A 14,027-nucleotide genomic window follows, 5' to 3' on the forward strand; every position below is an offset into this window, starting at 1 on the left:
GGCCTTGATATTCTCCTGATTTTCTTTCGGCTGTTCTCTTTAGGGGTCACCACAGCGGATCATCTCCCTCCATCTTAACCTATCCCTAGCACCTTCCTCTGTGACACAAACCCCCTGCATCTTTGAACCTCCTCTGTGGTCTTCCTCTTCCTTGCTTGGCAGTTCTATGTTCAATGTAATCCATTTTCAATAAATTCAATTGAGTTTAATTTATATAGCACCAATTTAGAACAACAGTGGCCTCAATCTGCTTTATAATCTAAAGACCCTACAATATTAGACAGAAACCCCAACAATCAGACGACCCCCTATGGGCAGACAGTTGGCGACAGTGGGAAGGAAAAACTCCTTTTTAACAGGAAGAAACCTGCAGAACCCCTGCAGGGAGGGAAAGCCATATATTCAACACATTTATTACTATTCACATTTTTTTTAATTTTCTTTCAAAATATTTAAGCTAAAAACATTGTTAATGTATTTTTTAGCTAACAATTTTAACTGTCATGCATGCTATTAGCTAATAATTTCAATTTCGTGTCCATTATAGTTACCCAACAGTTTAATTTCCTTATTTATATCTTTATTATTTTTCTTAAATGTCTGTATAAAACTTGAATTTCTTTTCAATAATAATAATAAGAAGAAGAATAAGAATAAGAAGAATAACAATAATAGTAAATAATCGTGCATGTTGCTAGGTGGTAAACAAGTGGAGGAGGGGAGCATTTAAAACCGAAGCTCACCTTTGTGAGAGGAACCGGAGGGTTTAACTGTAACAAGGTAACAATGACACCATTTTCTGCTCCTATAGTGCATTTTTTTCTTTTTCTTCTTTTTTTTTTTTCTTTAAGTAGGCAGAACCGCGTCTGTGTAAAGAAAGGGCAGTCACGTGACCGCGCGGGGTATATTTGAGGCGGGTCGTAAACAGAGCAGCAGCAGCTGCGGAGAGCAGAGCCGAGCAGACAGTCCACAGGAGCACCAGCTGACAGGAGCTCGTCTCCCGGATTCGTGTCCCTGCGACCCACCCGGCCTTTCGGGTTATAAAATCATTTCTTTCCAACTTCAGCTACAGTGATAGCTAAGTTTGGAGAGGAGAAAAAGGGAGAAACGCCGTGTCTTCTTTTGTTTTTTCCGGTTATTGTGTCAGTTAGGTGCAGAGGTAGTCGGAGTCGACCTCCTTTTGCATTACAAAAGGGGATCTAGCAGAAAAGAGAGACTATATATTAGACATATCAAGCCGGTTGTTTCTGTCTGAAGAGCTTTAAAATGGATAACTCTGGAACTAAAAAGACGTGCATGGGTGAGTTGTTTTTCTGTTGCAGGAGAAATTACTGAATATTTCCCAGGAGAGGAGCCTGAGTGTCACAGATGGGTATCGAACACCAGCTGTAACATGTTTTCTCCACAGAATCCACCCGAGACTTCTTCACCTCGGCCAAATTTCTCATCTACATGGGCCACGCTCTGTCAACATGGGTGAGCACACACTGTTTATAACCAGCACTGTATTATAACCATGTTCATGTCCATCTAACTGACATCACACAGTAAATGTATGCATGTTCACCTTGATGACTATATTTATTTGTGGCCATCCAGTGTTAAATCAAACCTAATGCGTTATTAGTTTTGTTATTGCTGCTTTATATGTCATTACAACTGTGCAAACTCACTTATTTTTCCACCTGCAGCTAGCCACACAGTGCTCTATTTACAGATAGCTTTAAATATCTGAATATCTGAATTTAAATTCCTCAGGGTGACCGGATGTGGAACTTCGCTGTGGCAGTTTTCCTGGTGGAGCTGTACGGGAACAGCCTGCTGCTCACTGCCGTGTATGGGCTGGTGGTGGCTGGCTCGGTGCTCCTACTGGGGGCCATCATCGGGGACTGGGTGGACAAAAACCCCAGGCTTAAAGGTAAGTTTAATCTGGGTTATGTCTGGCACTTTTTGGCTCACTTTGGTGGGCTTGAATTGGGTTTCTGGCAGTTCTTTTTGCTGGTCAGATGTCACAACACCTCTGACATTTGGCCCATATAAGGGCCAGGACCTGTAGCTTGCCCTGAGTCAACACCGTCAGCCAAGGACAAAGAAAACTGTAAATAGTTACTGCAGTTACTGCAGTCTGGGATGTAAAACCAGGTGTTTGACTGTGAACATGAATTCCCTTGAACACAGACATTTAACAGTTAAACTGGAAAATAATTACACAGAGGAATTTGGCAAAGACATGAAATGAGCTTCTTTGCACCATAATGAATGTGTTGTGTCTGATCAGATCTCTGTCCCTAATGCCCGTCGTGGTCTTTCCACAGTGGCCCAGACTTCGCTGCTGGTCCAGAACAGTTGTGTCATCGCGTGCGGGGTCCTCCTCATGCTTGTTTTCCAGTTCAAAGACCAGCTCACGGAGCTCTACAATGGATGGATTCTGGTAAGATCCCCTGTCCTGTTTCAACCTGTTTTGGTGGGGATTTGCACTGAAAGCATTTTTACCTCCTTTCTTTAAGCTGAGGTTGAAACGTTCCTACTTTCACTCACTGATGCGAGCTCCCCTGTCAGTGTGATTTATGGAGTGAGCACAGCTTATCCACAGAGGATTGCAACAGCTCCACTAGAATTTTTTAATGTTCATTTGAACTCAAGTTAATCATCTTGAAATCATAAACTTATTATAAGCAAATCGATGAACAAAATCTGTAGAATTCACACTTGAGTATTTAATGCTTTAGTGGTTTTTTTAAAGCAGTAGAAAGAGCTTGTTTCTAAAATATTTGTGGGTGTAACCTGTCTTATCAAGCGACTATCAGGACACAGCCTGAAGTGGACTCCCACAGATACTTACTGAAGCATCAAAAATAGTAAAAAAAAAAAATAAAATAAAATAGAAAATTAAAAAATAAAAAGCCTATCAGATCATTTATTCTAATGCAAACTAAAAGCACCCATTCACTTCAATATATCAAATAATTCAAACACAGTTAACAGCGGAAAAACAGTAAAATGTGAAAGTGAAAATGAGTAATACACATAATTAGTTTGTAGTACAGCAATCAATTATTTAGATATTTAAAAAAATTTTCTTTCAAATCTAATCCGGTGTACACATGACTGCTGATGAGTACAAATTTCTCTCTAACAGACAGAACTTCTGTTTTTATAATAAATAAGAAATCAATAATTCCTCATTTAAGTTTCCTCTTTCTCTCTGCTCATGATTTCAAGGGAAAGACCCAACAGTTAACACCAAAGCAAGTTAAAATTTCAAGACATAGCAGTGTTCATATTTGCAAAACCCTCTCTACTGTCATCAGTTCCTCCTTAAATTAAATAACGCCGCTCTTGAGGCAGTTGGACAAAACATGGCACTTGAACTGAGTTTACATGAAGTTTATTCTGAATAAAATCAGTCAAATCTGAGAAAGGTTCCCATAGTTCAGTGAACCTTGGGAACCTTACATTCATACATTCATACTATGAATATTTTCTAGGCCCTCAGAGTACACAGGAGTGGGCCCGTTTTCACTCTGTTAAATGAGTTTTATCCCAAATTTCTAATCCCTCATAACTCCTATAAGTACCAATGATATTCACATTAAAGTTCTGTTAAAAACTGTACCTGGATCAGGTAGCACTGCTCATGTCCGTTAAACCATTGGTGCTCATGTAAGGGAACAAGGTCGGTTTGAAAAATTAATTAAGGCCTTTATTTTACACAACTGAAGAACTTGTAAATTACGCCATCATGTAGCAGCTTTTGTCTTCTTCAGGATGTAACTTGAAGAAGCGAAAGCTGATAAGCGTTGGTGATAAGCTGCTACGTGTTTCCTAGCGAATCCAGCACCTTTTACTACGAAAGAGTTCATCATACAAAGCTGATTATCACCTCAGACCTGCACGTTCACATGATCATATGACTCGTCCAGAGAAAGCAATCCCTATGAGTGTCACCTACTGCAGCCAGAGACATTATCACATTATGATCAAATGGTGATCACAAATCTCTAAAAAACTTTTTTTTTTTTAAATATAACAGCAAAACGCAACATTGTTGTTAAAAAGACACAGTTAATGCAGAAAACCATTATTCTGATCTTTAGTGTACAGAGCAGTAAAATAAAAATTTTAATTACACTTAATTATTTTCTGGCTGAGGCTGAGGGTTTTTTTCCCCTGCTGTGGAGTCTTTGCTATTTAAGTGTTTGAGAGTAAAGATTAAATACAAAATCAATATTCAAATGTAGTTTACACATTAGATATGATGTCAGCAATGACAGTGGAGGTGTCCTGGTTAGGATCAAATGTTAACAGTTAAAGTAAAATAAAATTGTTGTAGAGTTTTGATTGCCAACAGATAAAAAAACCCAAAATGAAATAAAGTTGCGTCAAACGATCTATATTTATCAGGGAAACACAAAGACATTAAAATGCTCCTACTCTCCTCGTAATGAAATCTTTTAGGAATGGTGATGCTGTTTTCTGAAGATTGGTCAGTAGGAGTTAATTACCCGTTGGTTTTCATCTGAAACTTAACGTGCTCTGGAGCAGGTTACCATGGCACGGTAAGACGTAAATCACCTTCATAGAAACAGAAATACAGAAAACCCAGGGTTAACCCTTAAGTTACCTAGACAAGACCAAGTCGTGCTTCATAGTACAAGTCTCAAGTGTCACAAGTGTTGCAATCTAAAGATCTGTGTAATTTTGAACATCAGCGTCATGCTCGAGGGATCAGATGATGGAAAGTTTACATTTGAAATTTGCTGTGGTAAATTATCAGGAAACAGATCAAACATCCAGGGAACAAAAACATTTGTTCCTGTTGCTGTCGATCCTAATATACTGATAGTCAGGATGGTTACTGTGAAGTTGACTTATTTTTAGTTTTAACAGAGTTTTTCAGCCCTGAAAATTTCAGATATATATCTCATTTGATTATGAAAGTATGAGGGCTCAAAATATTGGAAAAATCCAAAAATTTTGAATGCAGGTTCAGCAACTCTGAAAACATTCAAAGTGTGCCGGTAAAGGATTGCTTTGGAGCAATTAAATAAACTAAGATTGAAATAATTAGCTGATTCTGAAGGAGTCATGTGGGGGGTTACTCAGATTTATTTATTTATCAATGCATTGATCCAAGAGTGTCCACATAAACTTCTCTGTAGCTAAATCTGTACCTGACTTCAGTTTTTCTCCCTGAATGCAGATGTGAAGCATTACAGTTAAAAAGTGAAACACTTCCAGGAGAAAGTCAGTAATGACTTTCTCTAAAGTTTGACTTCACTTCAAGACGAATCTTGAATCTTGAGTAAAGGGGGGTTAGAAAACAAGTAGATTCTCAAGCCTGCAGTAGATTTAACATACGAGTACATACATACTACGACAGGAAAGCTACTGGGGACCAGGAAAGTGTTTCAGTTATTTCTTTTTTACACTTGTTGAGCTATGTGACTAAACAGGAGCTCCCTCACTGTCAATATTTTGATCTCCGCGATCCAGAGATCCAGAACTGCAAACTGTTTGAGTTTCCGTTCATCACAGGAGACGGGTTTGGGTGTCGGGTTGAAACACAGAAGGCCTCCAGCGTTGTTCTTTTGTGTTTGCAGTATCTGTGGGAAAATGGGGCTATTTCTCTAGCGGTCAGAGAGTTCAGAGGGCTGGCTGTTGTCGGAGTGCTGGTGGAGGTGGTGAGAGACTGGTGAAACAGGAGATTTAGTGTCTTGCTGAACGCTGTGCAGTCAGCAGGTTGTTCAAGGCCAGTCACATGACACAGAGAGAAATGTGTCTGGGCCTGCTGAAGCATTTCTGTTTTTTTGTTGTTTCTATACTGACCAGAGCAGCTGTGTGAAAATGCATGCACAGACCCACAAACAGAGTCTGCTTCAGAAAAATGTGCAGTTTCTGCTGAAATTTTTAATTTTAACTAATGATATAGATTTTTTTTTTCAACAGGAAGTTATTGATTTGACACGTAGTGGGAACGGTTGGCCTTTGATTTCATTCTTAAAGAGTTTTGCCATTGTTATCAGCTAATCAGGTCGGATTTAGTTAGAGTTAGAAAAAGTTGAGAAACTCATGTTCCCTTTACCCTTGACACCTTCTGTTGAGGGATCTGGTCCATGCTTTGCAGCCAGTTAAAATGACCCACTTTTTGAAGACAAGTTCCTGAAGATGTTCATCACTGTGACAGATTCCATCTGAACTTGTTGAGCTTCATACTCTCAATTGACACTCAGCTCACACTGCCGTCTCTCTGTTATCCACTGTGGTGTAGCCAACATTGACATTTTTCTAGTGTTTGTTTTTGTAAGTTTTGGCATTTACTGCAGATTGTAGCGGAGTGCACAACCTTACGTAATTTATGTTTAGCCTCATCGTATCTTTAATAATTACTCTGGTGGTGTTTCCCCTTGGTAGACTGCTTAGTGGGTCCGGGTGATGCCCCCCCCAGGTTAGTCAGGACTAGCTTCCCTGTCATCAGACTTAGACATTTGGGGTCAGTTGGTGTCTATTCAGTATGTTTTTAGATGATTGAACACTTGCTGGGAAGCCTTTTCTGCCCTAACAGTCAGCTCTAGCCTCTATCTTTTGTTCTCCCGTCTCATATTTCCTACTGCCCCTCCCCCCTTAAACCGTCACAGCAGAAACAAACATGACCATAAATGACTGCAAAATGGAGAGTATAACCCTGTGATAAAATTTCACAAAGGCACAAAAATTAGGCAAGCTAGATAAATAAAAATATGCATTTTAAATATTTTTTAAAAATATATTTATCTGTTCCCTTGGCTAAACTGTGCAGCTTTACTGGAACAGGAATGACTACTTTGGACCCCTCCTCCACCCTAGAAACAACTCCTTTTTAAGTCAAAGGTCAAATCCGTATGGATCAATACAGATCCATCAGTGATGAAACATCAATGTCTCTTCCAATGGGAGATTTTGTCCCAGTATTTTAAATGGGAAAAATGGAAAAGGGGACCATAGCCCAGAAAAAAATCTGTGAAATTCAGTGACTTAAAGGGATGACAGGTAAAATAAAGCTTAAGACAGTGCTGTCCAACAGATCAAGAAATTAAGTTAATGGTGTTAATTCTTTCATTGGAAATCCAAAGAGTTGGAGAATCAGTGCTAAAGCTGGCTCTAGCTATCCTCTAAAAAGCAACAGTGGACTCATGTGTACTTTCTCTTTCTCTGACACTCCAACCAAACCCCGTATTGGATTTAGATTCAACCACATGCTGAATAGGCAGATTTTCATAAACCAGAACATGCCATGAGGTACACATCAGTCTTAGGACTGCAGGCTTTTCTTTTTGAGTGTTCCAAAAAAGATGTTAACCTGAACTCGAACCTGAATTCTTGATGGGTTTATGGATGACCTTGTAAATGTTAAACGTTAAATAAAAATCATAATCTAAAATAATAATATATTATTTTAGAATATATAAAATAATCATGCTTTAGTCGAAGGCAGCTGGACTCCTTTTAGGTGTTTCATGTCATCTGAAAGGCTGAGGAGTTGCAGGTGTTTATCTTCTTACAGGGCTGTGATCTTGGAAATTGTCAAGACACACCCAGACGTGTGAGGACGTTTGTGAGTCATTAAGGTCACAGTGGTGGAGGTGTGAATGGCAGCTCAGTTGCCTAGGAAGGGTCTCAAGATTGTTTTACAGGTAACTGATAGCTGGTGACATAGGCCACCAGTTCGGTTCAAGGATAGCCGCTCCAGTTGAACCTAAATGGTCTCCTTATTTCCTCTGAGTTTGTTGGTCTTGAGGAGATTGTGTAAATCAACATAACTCAAGTATGTGTTCATCAAAAAGGACTGAACTGTGTAGCTTTGTGGCTTAATACTGAGGTTTTTGGACTACAATGGAATTCGATGACATGGGGGAGTTAGATCTATCCGATTCTTAGTTTTTCATGTTTCATGGGAGTATTTGGGGAACAGCCTTGTCATTTTATCACACAAAGTCAGTCCAAATATAAAACTACTGTTAAGTTTTTTTATTATTTTCAGACAACCTGCTACATCCTGGTAATCACCATCGCCAACATTGCCAACCTTGCCAGCACAGCCATGTCTATTACCATCCAGAGAGACTGGGTGGTTGTTGTAGCAGGTCAGGACAGCAGCAAGTTGGCAGGTAGGTGTATGCTATCGACTGGTGGCTTATCTTCAGATGTAGGCCTCATATGATCTGTTATCAGGTCATATGCTCAGCTGGGAGGACTTTGAACCCCGGATGCTGACTTGCTCACATTTCTTTTTTTTTTTATGTCACTGCAGTTGTCCATTGATTGTGACAAGCTGTTAGAAAGATTTGGTCACATGGTGCACAACACTTTGAACTGGTTGACCCTTATCAATCCGCTTGTGCTAGTTCTTAGTTAATATTACTGTAAACACGAATTTTAAGACCATAATCGGCTTTTTTATATCAATGTGTTAAATTAGCTGTTAAACTAACTAGCTCCTCCTTCCACTTCCTTGTCAAACAGATATGAATGCCACAGTGCGGATTATTGACCAGCTGACCAACATCCTGGCTCCCATGTTAGTGGGCCAGATTATGGCCTTTGGCTCTCATTTCGTTGGCTGTGGCTTCATTTCTGGCTGGAACCTGTGCTCCATGTGTGTGGAGTACGCACTGCTGTGGAAGGTCTACCAGAAAACGCCCGCACTGGCTGTGAAAGCTGGACAGAAGGAGCAGCAGCAGGAGCTCAAACAGCTCAGCCCTACAAAAGGTAAGTGTAGCATTATCTGTTTGTATCGTTGGGGAATAAAACTGACTGTGTTTTAGATTTGGTAATCGAGAACCTCCATTATTCTGCCCTTTGACAGATTTGGAGAATGGCCAGAGTCCCGAGGAGTCGTCTCAGCCACTTATGAACGAAACCTCCATTGTTGCCACGTCTGACTCTCCCAAACAGCGCAGCTGTTGCTACCAGATGGCTGAACCCGTGCGCACCTTCAAGGCCGGCTGGGTGGCCTACTACAACCAGAACATCTTCTTCGCCGGCATGTCACTGGCCTTTCTCTACATGACGGTGCTGGGCTTTGACTGCATCACCACAGGCTACGCCTACACACAGGGCCTCAATGGCTCGGTGCTCAGTCTGCTGATGGGAGCCTCGGCCATCTCGGGCATCTGCGGCACTGTCGCCTTCACTTGGGTTCGCAAGAAGTGTGGCCTGATCCGCACTGGCTTCATCTCCGGCATGGCCCAGCTCTCCTGCCTCATACTGTGTGTCATCTCAGTCTTCGCTCCTGGAAGCCCCTTCGACCTTAGCGTCTCACCCTTCCAGGACCTCTACACCCATCTGATTGGAGAGAAGACCCTGCCCGAAGCTGTCCACAGCCTGACCGGTGGAAACATCACTATGCCTACTACTGCCGCACCAACCCAAGAGCTGCCACCTATGCAGTCCTACATGTCTGTTAGTCTGCTGTTTGCTGGCGTAATTGCTGCTAGAATTGGTGAGTGAAGTATTTTATTTTTTTTCCCAATCTGGGAATACTTGCTGTATTTTAGATGCGGTGCAGAGATTTACCAAAATGGATTAGTACGCCAGCTATTAGTGGCCGAGTCCAGATGGAGAAGAATACATCTGAAATCAGCAGTCAGTGGACGGTTGGAGAATTTTAAAGGCTTAAAAAACATTGTTAGTTTTGACTTGCATCTCTCTTATTTCGACTGTACTTTTATGCTACACTATTGTATTTCAAGTCGTGCAACAACAGGGTCGGTCATACTGTTGTTTGATAGTTCTTCCAAACAAAATTTCTATAAAAACACCTGCTGGAGATGATCAGTGTAGGGCCAGAGGCAGTTATTAAGTGGACTCCAGGGAAGGTCTCACTGCACATTATAGTCATAACACTGGTAATAAAAAAGGTCCACGCACTCCAAAGTGCTGATGTCCATTTTCTTAGGTGTGTTTATTTTATTCGTTAGGAAATTGGAGTGTTCAGGAACTGCTGCTCATGCTTTATTGGCATGTTCATTTCCTCTGACCAGATAGCAAATTTTCGAAATTATCACTTCCAGACAGGCGACTCAAGCAGCTTGACAAGTTGGACTTTTATATAACTTGTAAGAATGTCCCACAGGACCTCTGCAGTATCTGCAACCTTTGATGCCAGTAATATTGCCTCATCATTCCTAGTAGAGCTACTGTTGAGTACTGAAGCTGTTTTATTATGGATATAAAAAGATTATTAGAGCTGACTGTTGATCTTTGCCTCTGCCCTGCAGGTCTGTGGTCTTTTGACCTGACAGTGACCCAGCTCATCCAGGAGAATGTGATCGAGTCAGAGCGAGGTGTGATCAACGGTGTCCAGAATTCCATGAATTACCTCTTAGACCTTCTGCACTTCATCATGGTGATTCTGGCCCCAAACCCAGAGGCCTTTGGCCTTCTGGTCATCATCTCTGTCTCCTTTGTGGCCATGGGCCATATGATGTACTTTCGGTTTGCCTTCAGGAGCCTGGGCAACCGCCTCTTCCACTGCTGCTCGCCGGAGCAGAAGGTGGAGGTGGTTGACAATCCTTCACTTCCTACCACCGTCTAATCCCATTAAAGAGACTCTGTCCTGGGTACATACATCTCAAACCTTACACTAGCCCTGCATCTTATTTATCTCACTAACATCTTAGCTTGTAGCTGGCAGAGTGCTAACGTAAAGTGTAGACAACATGCTATCGGTAGCCATTAACCATTAGCAGTAGCAGAAGAGTAGAAAGTGTTAGAAAGTAGTGAAAGTTTAGATAATGCAGGGGTTTCTGTAGCGTTTTCAGTCTGGGAGTCAAGATGAGCGCCTCAGCCTTACACCTATGGATCCACGCTCCTTAACACATGCATGCGCTGTCCAACAGGGGTCCATTGCTTCTGGGTGCTGTTGGAGAAATCATGGACAGTGTAAAATCCTCTCCACCTAACAGCCCGCATGTAGCTGTAAAGATTTCTAAAAGGTGCTTCAGCAAAAAAAGGGCAGAATGAGAGAGAAATCTCATAGAGGAAGCTGAGGTCCTGACAGTCAGGACGCCACTCGGGTTGCCTCTCAGTTTGGGTTCGTTGGTGCTGTCGCTGCATCCGCTCACTGTTCTCTCATAGACTTCTTTCTGTGCTGGCTTACATATATATATATGTGTGTGTGATGAGCAGGTTGTGGATACTTTTTATTTAACCAAACAGAAAACTGGGATCTTGTCTCTTTAATGTGTGGTGTTGAGCATTTAGCTGTGTTTATTCAGGAAATGCAGGCGGTGGTTTTTGTAATGACTGTATCATCAGTATTGTGTTGTGTTCTTGCAGTTGTGCCATATGAAACACAAACATCCTATGCACCCTTATCAATAGCTCGCAGTTACCAAAGTTAAAGTCCATACATGGCTTAAAAGGAAGTGAGGGAAACCAGTTTTGGCTGTCTAAGCATTCCAAATATACACAATATTTTGCATCCAGTGAAAATCTTACTGTATCTGAACCCACTTGTAGATTGTATCTAATCTTTTTTTTCTGGTAGTTTACAATTATATGAAGATGTGTTAGGGCCGTTCTAGGATTGTGGTGAATTTTTGTGGAAAGAAACTCCAAGACTAAAAAGCTGTAAAATCACACTAAAACAAACATGAATATACAAAAACACAAAAGTGCCAGAAAACGGACATCATTTATGAGGAAAAGAGAGAAAAAAAAGTTGTAAATTTATGGGAAATACAATTTTTGAGAAAGTTGTCTAGAAAAAAAGAGGTCATAAATATATGTGAAAAAATTACAACTGCATAATAATTTTCTGCATAATCACAAATGCAGAAGAAAAGTCAAGATTTCCTGAGATTAAGTAATAAATTAGTCAAAGAAATTTAGGTATTCTTTGAGATTACAAAACTACCTCTTTAGTCTCTAAAATTTACATTTTAAATTTGTGAGAAAAAACTCTTAAAATTGCAAATTTATCTGAAAAAAAACAACAGTATATATTTTGACATTAAAGAAAAAATACTTTATATTCTCTAAAAATGAAAATAAATTTATTACAAAAGTGTAATAGAAGAATATATTTTTCGAGAATTTAGTCATACATTTATGAAGATTACAATTGGACTCATAAATGTGTTTAGTTTAGTTCTCTTAAAGAAAAAAAATCTGGAAAAAGTCGTAATGATTCTGATTATAATGTTTTTGAGCTAAAATTAATGAGAAATTAAAACTCTTACAGAATATTAAGATATACAGTGTTGTATAGATTTACAACTTTAATAAAAAGAAGATATATCCAAGTTTCTTTCCAAATTTCTTTTTACATTTATTTTATTTCATTTTTTTCCTCAGAATACCACCCTTACCTCCACAAGTTTTTTGTTTTTTTTTAAAAACTTGAACGGCTCTAGCATGGATTCATATGAACATCTTAGTCTTTTGAGTTCTCTGGATTGATTTTTTTTCCAGTCGTGATTGTCTATAACTCAGGCACTTTACGTGATTGACTTCTGTCTTTACACCTAATGCGTGATCAGGCATTAGTTCAATATGATTTTGCACAAATCTGAAGTCCCGACTTCACCCAAAACCCTCCGCACCATGCACAGTAATGCGTTCTCTCTTCAGATGTCGTTGTTTGGCGGGAGGGTACTACAGCACATATTGCAACACCCAGCACTACTACCACATGGTCATGAGGGAAAAAAAACCTACCCGAGTTCCTGTGAAAAACAGCCTCGGTTTACCTCAGGCGCTCCCACGTTTCCTCAAAAAGCTACTCAGGGATCTGAGTCAGCAGGTCTTATCTGAAATCACTTTATGGCACTAAAACCCTCAACTTTTACTCAGCCGGGGTTGAAAATGTACCCATTTAGGGATTTTTGGCGATTCTGCATGCCGTTTTTGCCATGAAGTGATTAAACAAATTAAAAAGTTTAATTTTTAAATGAATGTTTCCAGACCTTTACAGAATCACTATAATACAGCAATATCTATATAAAGAGCGTAGCATTGAAAGCCCCAAAGGTCTATTTTGTTCCCCGTAGAGTCAACCCTTCAGTTGTAAGTGGAATAACATGTTGTCTGCCTACCTTGCATTTTTACCTGTATCCTTTCCACCTCTGAACCTCCCAAATTTCACGCGCCTTAATGGAAACCAGACTCGCCACACTGGCCGGTGCTCGCAGATGAAAAGGTTAACCACAATTCCAGCCGCGGAGGGTAGACGTGTTTGGGTTGGAAGGCGAGTTAACCGCACCAGGTGTGGGAGAACAGAGGGCCATTTTGTAGGGCCCGTGAAACAGGATGGAGGAGCTTTATTTTCATGTTCCACCTGCTTCACATTCAGTCTGCGCACGGGAACAAAAGCAGCTCTCAGAACAGGTCTGCTGATTCAGGAATATCCCACATGGTCATGAATGCTATATTTTCTAATGTAAATATATTTAGCTGTGAGTCGACACAAACTTAATTGGAAAACAGAAAATCAGAGTGTATACTGTTGTTGTGGTGTTTGAAAACTTTTTTTTTACATTTTTATATATGTAGTGTCAACACTTTGTGATTCTTTTTTCTGTAAGCTGTAGTTCCTTTTCATTTGAGCACATCTGTATTTTATTGCTTTCATCTCTTTCTACAAACATATACATATAAATAAAACTCTATATATCAGTGTTATTGTAGTTTGATAGAATAAAAGCACCAAATCATTAAGAAATCCTTTTTGTGTAATAATCACACTCCACTGAATATCAGGAGATTTGTATTGGTTGTAGTGCATGATGTGTCTTAAATAAAGAAAACCTTTACAATCACTTCTCTGTAAAGTCGTGTTTGTGTGTGTGCCAGTCTTGGTCTTGGCTGCCACTGTGTGAGGTCACATACCACAGCAGAGTTAGCAGCTAATTTCCTTTTTCTCCAGGCAGCCGGTGTTAAACTGAGCCAGGTGACCTGAACTTCAACACAAAAGAGTGAGCTGGATTTGCACAACATGAGCAACAAATGAGCATTTGAGGCTCAGGCACATTAGCGAGCTTCAA

At 40.2% G+C, this 14,027-nt stretch overlaps 1 protein-coding gene across 1 annotated transcript; it reads left to right on the forward strand.

Moving 5' to 3' along the window:
- Positions 1 to 912: 912 nt before the first annotated feature.
- Positions 913 to 13,802, forward strand: slc40a1 (solute carrier family 40 member 1). The gene is made up of 8 exons (XM_084907614.1): positions 913 to 1,300; positions 1,409 to 1,476; positions 1,759 to 1,918; positions 2,316 to 2,431; positions 8,021 to 8,147; positions 8,503 to 8,748; positions 8,846 to 9,481; positions 10,260 to 13,802. The coding sequence occupies exons 1-8, from the start codon at positions 1,267 to 1,269 to the stop codon at positions 10,574 to 10,576; spliced, it is 1,704 nt and encodes a 567-aa protein (XP_084763740.1). The 5' UTR covers positions 913 to 1,266; the 3' UTR covers positions 10,577 to 13,802.
- The last annotated feature ends 225 nt before the right edge of the window (positions 13,803 to 14,027 follow it).

Source organism: Perissodus microlepis, chromosome 16 (assembly GCF_051167445.1).
Source record: "Perissodus microlepis isolate ML-2025 ecotype Zambia chromosome 16, ASM5116744v1, whole genome shotgun sequence".
In the NCBI taxonomy this organism is placed as follows: domain Eukaryota; kingdom Metazoa; phylum Chordata; class Actinopteri; order Cichliformes; family Cichlidae; genus Perissodus; species Perissodus microlepis.